The 6707-nt window shown below is 30.8% G+C and overlaps 1 protein-coding gene across 1 annotated transcript; it reads left to right on the top strand.

The window, feature by feature from the left end:
* Positions 1–6459, top strand: PGSY75_0043200 (putative EMP1-like protein; the record flags this gene model as incomplete). Its single annotated transcript, XM_018783548.1, has 1 exon — positions 1–6459. A coding segment is annotated over one exon (6459 nt), but the record flags the coding sequence as incomplete, so codon positions are not given.
* Positions 6460–6707: the final 248 nt, after the last annotated feature.

The raw sequence follows: 6707 nt of genomic DNA, 5'->3' as shown, positions 1-6707 counted from the left end.
TGCGATAGTGGCAAGTGTAAAACCGCATGTGAAAAATATAAACAATGGATACAAAAACGACGAGATCAATGGAACAAATTGTCAGAAAAATATGAAGGATATGATGAAAACGAAACATATGGATTTAGTCCTTCCATGTATTTAATATTAAATAATGGTGATGTATGTTCTGGAAGTGTTTTTAGTAAAATATTTAATGGTAAAGAACATGGAGATCAAGAACCGTTATGTTCATGTAAAGACACCAAAGTACCTGACACAGATAAATCTTCCGATACCGATAATCCTGCTCCGAATAATATGAAAGATGTATATTGCGAAAATAATAAGTCGTTCCCCTTTTTATGTAAACAAAAAAATTTTGACAATACTAGTTGGACTAGCGCCAAAATCAAAGATAGAGGTAATAGAAATTATGGTGTTTATGCTTCTCCACGACGTCAAAAATTATGTCTAGAAAATATCTGGCACTATTCAGTAGATAAAACATCGTTAGAAAATCAATTACTTCAAGTTGCCAGAAGTGAAGGAAAATGGTTGAAACAATATTATTTCGAAAAGGCCAAGAGTGGAACTTCAACTCCTGAAGAATTATGTAAAGCTTTAGAACGAACATATGCCGATTATCGAGATCTTATTTTAGGAAAAGATATGTGGAATGGCCCACCTGAAAGAGAATTAGAAAAGAAACTACAAAAAATATTTAAAAATGGACAATATTTAAGAGAACTATGGTGGGATGATCATAAGGATGATGTCTGGAAAGCCCTGACGTGTAACATAACATGTCAATCTAACACTGCCCCTAGTGATAGTACTCCGCAATTTTTACGTTGGTATGAAGAATGGTACGAAGAGTTTTGCGAAAAACGACAACAATTTCTGCAAGATATCATTGATAAATGTAGTACAAAAAAAGCAGACGACAAATGTGATAATAATAACGACTGTCAACAAGCATGTAATAAATATGGAGATTGGATCAAACCCAAAGGAAATGAATGGCGCCAACAAAAAACAAAATATGAAAAAGTTTATGAAAATGCAAAGGAATATTATGATGAAGAATTCCTAACTACAACAAAAGATCATACAACAGCGATTAAATATTTAGAAAACAAATGCAAAAATTCATCTGATTGGAAATGTGACAAGACGAAAGTTGAAAATATGGACCAAATTGTTCAAAAAATCGATAAAGAGTACAAAGAAAGGTACGAACCCTTATGTACACGTTGTCGAATGAAAGATATAAAGGAAATAATAGATAAGGTTACAAATATGAAAAATGGTAACCAAAAAAAAAAGCAACAATCCAATTTAACTGTAGATGATGTATGTAAAAATAAAGGAAATATAGTAAATTGTGACCATGTGAAGAGTGATGGTTTAATAAAAGTTCCTATTGATCCTGATGATAAAGATTCCAAAAACAATAGAGAAAACAATGGTATTAATTGTGGAGGTATACCTAGTAACGAAGCCGATTATATATGGAAACATAAAGATGGAAACACTTATAATTGGGTTACAAAATTAAATGAAAATATACAAATACCTCCAAGACGACAAAAATTATGTTATAACGATCTAGAGAAATCAAATGATGTTGATGATCTAAAAAAACGACTACTAACAGCTGCGGCTAATGAAGGATATAATGTAGGTATAAAATATCCAAATTATAAAAACCATTATGGAATAAAACCTTGTAGAGCGTTACAATATAGTTTTAATGATTATAAACATTTAATTGAGGGTGTTGAACTATTAGAAACTGAAAATAAAGGAACGGATTTAAAAATAAAACAGTTAGTTACAGCGTCAAGTAGTGGATCATCTAATAGTGGTAGCACAGACGAACAAAAACGTAAAGATTGGTGGAATGAAAACAAAAATTGTGTTTGGGATGTTATGGTGTGTGGTTACAACAAAGGAAAAGATGAAGCAAACAAAAAAAATAATAATGGAAATAATGTCCCCGAATTAAATACACCACAAGGAGGAGGTACTAACGGTGAATGTAAAATACCATATGATAAAGATAACAGCGACCAGTTTTTATCTTGGCTTGAAGAATGGTACGACGATTACTGCAATATACGAACGAAGTTAAAATCTGAAGTGGAAAGCAGTTGTAAAATTGAAGAAGGAACCTTTGATTGCAAAAAATGTGATGAAAAATGCGACAAATATAAAGATTATATGGAAAAGAAAGAAAAAGAATGGAAAACGCAAGAAAAATATTATAGTGACAAAAAAAATGGAGGAAACACTGGCGGGAAGACTAATGGATATAATAGTGATAGTGCCAAGGAGTACTTGAAAAGTAAATTTCCTGCTAACTGTGATAACGCCAGTAGTACTCCACCAAGTGTTAATGGTTTAGAAGTAGAAAACAATATAAATTTTTTTGATAAAAAACCAAATTATGATGTAGACCCACATTGTAGTTGCAAGAAATATAATGATAAAGAAATATATAAAGACATTGTAGGTAAAGGTAATTGTGAAGGATTAAAAAAAACAGCGGAAGAGACAAGTTCAGGCAAGGGGATTAAGTGGATAAACAGTGAGATGCCAAACAAGGAATATTTGACGCAACGTGGATTGACTAAACTTGTACATGTACCTCCCAGGAGACAAAAACTATGTTTCCAAGGACTTGATAAACTTGACGTTGATAGTGATGAAAATAAATTGAGACACCATTTTATGAAATTATATATAGGCGAAGGAAAAAATTTAGGGGAATACTATAAAGAAAAAAATGACAATAAGACGGATTCAGCGAAGTATGCGTATGATGTTGAACCTTGTAGTGCTTTAAAATACAGTTTTCTTGATTTAAGAGATATAATTCTAGGTCATGATATGGTAGAACCAAGTACAGAGGACACAGAAAAAAAATTGAAAGGAATTTTTGAAAATCTAAAATCTTCACATGCAAACACAAGTGGACCAAAAAACACGAATGAGTTAAGAAAAAAATTTTGGGAAGATAACAAGGAATGTTTTTGGAAAGCAATGAAATGCGGCTATAAACGTGGTAATCATACAGACATACAGAATTGTGATCAAATATCTAGTGGCGAACCTATTGGAACAGATCGCAGCGATGGAACGCATCTCCAGTTTCTAAGATGGTTCACGGAATGGGGGGAAAATTTTTGCAAAAAACAGGCGAAGGAGTATAAGAAATTGCAAGAAACGTGTGAGGGATATGATTGTAAAAATGGTGATCAGGGTAAGAAACATCAATGTCAGCAAGCGTGTGAAAAATATCAAAATTTTATTAATCAATGGAAATCGCAATATTTAAAACAAAGCGAAAAATATTTTAACGTTAAAGGAATTATTCCAAATAAAAATATGGAAACAAAAGCATATGAATATTTACATTCACAATTAAAAGATCGTTGTAAAAATGGTGAATGTAAATGTATGAAAGACGAATCGGAAAAAACTTCCTCAAACGGTATACACGGTGGTAGTGGTGGTATCGTAATTGAAAAACATGATACACACATGCCCGCATCATTAGATGAAGTACCGGAGGACGTGAAAGAGCAATGTATGTGTGCATCTCCAACGCATCCATTCAATCCACCTGCTCCTGGAGGAGGTACTACTAATGATGCTTCTGCTGGTAACAACCCTGGTGGAAAATCACCATCACAATCAATACCCCCTTCATCTAAAAAACAGGAAGATAAGGATAGTCCTCGACCAGGACGACAAAATCAAGAAAACACAATTAATACAAAAGAACTAAAACCCGACTCTTCATTAAATTGTGCAGAGCAAGCTGCATTTAAATTAAAAATAGAAGCCACAAAAGATATAGAGCATATTGAAAGTAAATTGAAAGGAAATGGAAATGGTATATCATTGACTGATTGTATGAAACTAGATAAAATTACTACTTCTGATAGTACTGATTATTGTAATTATGATAAGAGCTATTCAGATGCAGTTAAGAAATTGAATGCTTCATGTAAAAATGAAGGAAAAAAACGATTTAAATTAGGAACCGAATGGGAATGTAATAACACAAGATATGGAAATAAACATGTATGCGTTCCACCTAGGAGAAAAGGTATGTGTATGGAAGATTTCAAAAAAATAAATCAATATGATGTTGATGTTAATAAAACGTTTTTGAAATCCGTTCAAAATATAGCAAAACATGAAGGAAACCATATAGTAAAGGAATTACTTAAAAAATATCCATGTAACGAACGAGTAATTTGTGATGCTATGAAATATAGTTTTGCCGATTTGGCTGATATAATAAGGGGAAGAGATATTTTAAAAAATAGAGATCAACAAAGAATAGAAGCAAAATTAAAAACGATTTTCAGTAATATCTATAACCAATTGGATGAGAAAGAAAAAAAGAAATATCCATATGATATAGATCATCATAAATTAAGATCGGACTGGTGGGATGCAAATAGAAAAGATGTATGGAAAGCAATGACATGTAATGCACCAAAAGAAGCTTATGTTTACAAAACAACTACAGGTGATGGTAAAATACGTACAAGTGTGATGCAACATTATTGTGCACATAATGAAGATCCACCATATGATTATGATTATATCCCTCAAGTATTACGATGGATGACTGAATGGTCAGAAAATTTATGTAAAGCTTTAAATGAGAAAAAAGATGCCATGAAAAACGTTTGTGATAAATGTAATTTACAGGGATCAAAATGTAGTGATACCTCAGATGGTGACAAATGTAGGAAATGTAAAGAAAAATGTAAAGAATATACTAAATTTATACATGATATGAAATCACAATTTTCTATACAAGAAAATAAATATAAGGAATTATATACAAAAACAGAAAATAATAACATACCTTTTACAACAGATAATGATAAACATGCTATTGAATTTTTAAAAAAAATGAATAAAATTAATGATTGTGATGTTAAAAGTCCTGAGAAATATATGGATAAATCAAGTCATTGTGTCCATTATAAATTTAATGAAAAAGAAAATAACAAAGAAGCATACGCATTCAAATTTAACCCTAAAGAATATGAAAAACAATGTAGTTGTAAAATTACAAACCATCCATTAGATAAATGTCCTTTCAAAAATACAAATAACAAAGTATGTAATACGTTCCAACCTAATAATAGGTGCAATAAACAAAATTTTAATTATGATCTTGGTAATTGGAGTAGTCGTAATGTTCAAGATTTTAATGGAAAAAATGCAGGTATATTAATCCCTCCTAGAAGAAGACATTTATGCGTTAGTAACATAAACACAAATTTGACTAAAATAAAAAATATAGATGATTTCAAAAATAAAATTATTGAATCCGCTTTCAGTGAAGGATATTTTTTATGCAATAAATTTAAATTGAAGGATGAACATACTCTCCAAGCAATGAAATATAGTTTTTATGATTACGGTGATATAATTAAAGGCACGGATATGATGGATAATTCTCTTTTAGATCAATTGAGGAACACGTTAGATGACGTACTTAACAAAAATGGATCTAAAGGTCAACCTGATGATCGCACAAAATGGTGGGAAGAAACTAAAACAAAAGTTTGGAACGCGATGTTATGCGGATATAGAAAAAGTAAAAACGCTACTTCAAATGAAACCTTGGACAATACATGGTGTGATGTTCCTACTGAGGATGAAACTCCTCAGTTTCTTCGATGGTTAGAAGAATGGGCAAAATTGTTTTGCAATGAAAAAGTAAACGAAGCCAAAAAGGTTGTAGACGAATGTTTAGAAAAAAATAAAATTGCAAATGCTAAAACAATAAGTAATATAACAGAAAGCACATGTAAAGATACACTTCAAAAATATAAAGAATGGTATTTTGATAGAAATAAACAATGGGAAGGATTAAAAAAAGCATATAAATCTCGTTATACAAATAGTACTAATCCATCATCCGGAAGCTCAGAACTACCAACAAATGCCGAAAAATATGTGCAAAGAAAATGTCAAAAATGTGATTGTAAATATAAAGATTTACAAGAAGTATACGAAAGAACAGGTGATGCTGAGAAATTATATAAAGTATTGATACATAAAGCTCAAATTGACAGTTTTGATACTACAAAAAGACTATTTTATAAGATTTTTACGATTTATGGATTAGGTCCAGATATTGCAAAATCAGCTTTTGATAGTGCTAAAAATATAATTTCTGAAAGCGCGAAAATTGGAATACCAGCTGGAATAGTTGTTGCAAAAAATTTGCATGATAAAATAAAGGATGTCATTAGTTCATTTAATAGTAGCAAATCCAATCAAGACCCCGCAGTACCTCCTCCACAAGTACCACCCGTAACACCATCACCCACACCACAGGACGAACCAGACATACCTATTAATGACATATTATCATCCACTCTACCTCTTGGAATAAGTTTTTCATTAGGTTCCATAGCTTTATTATTTTACATGAAGGTAATATATTCCGTGGTATATGTATATATGTATGTGGGTATTGGTGTTTATATATGTATATATGTGTTCTGTTTGGATAAGTTATATATATATATATATATATATATATATTTAATATATATTTCATGTACATACTCATTCATATTGAAAAAAAAGAAAATAGGTATAAGGAAACATATTTCTTAAAAAAAAAAAAGAAAAAAATTTTCACACATTTAAAAATAAAAATGAAAATGATATTTTTTTTT

This window comes from Plasmodium gaboni (assembly GCF_001602025.1).
Source record: "Plasmodium gaboni strain SY75 chromosome Unknown, whole genome shotgun sequence".
Lineage (NCBI taxonomy): Eukaryota > Apicomplexa > Aconoidasida > Haemosporida > Plasmodiidae > Plasmodium > Plasmodium gaboni.
The sequence above is the reverse complement of the archived record's forward strand: the minus strand, read 5'-3'. Positions and strand labels throughout refer to the sequence as shown.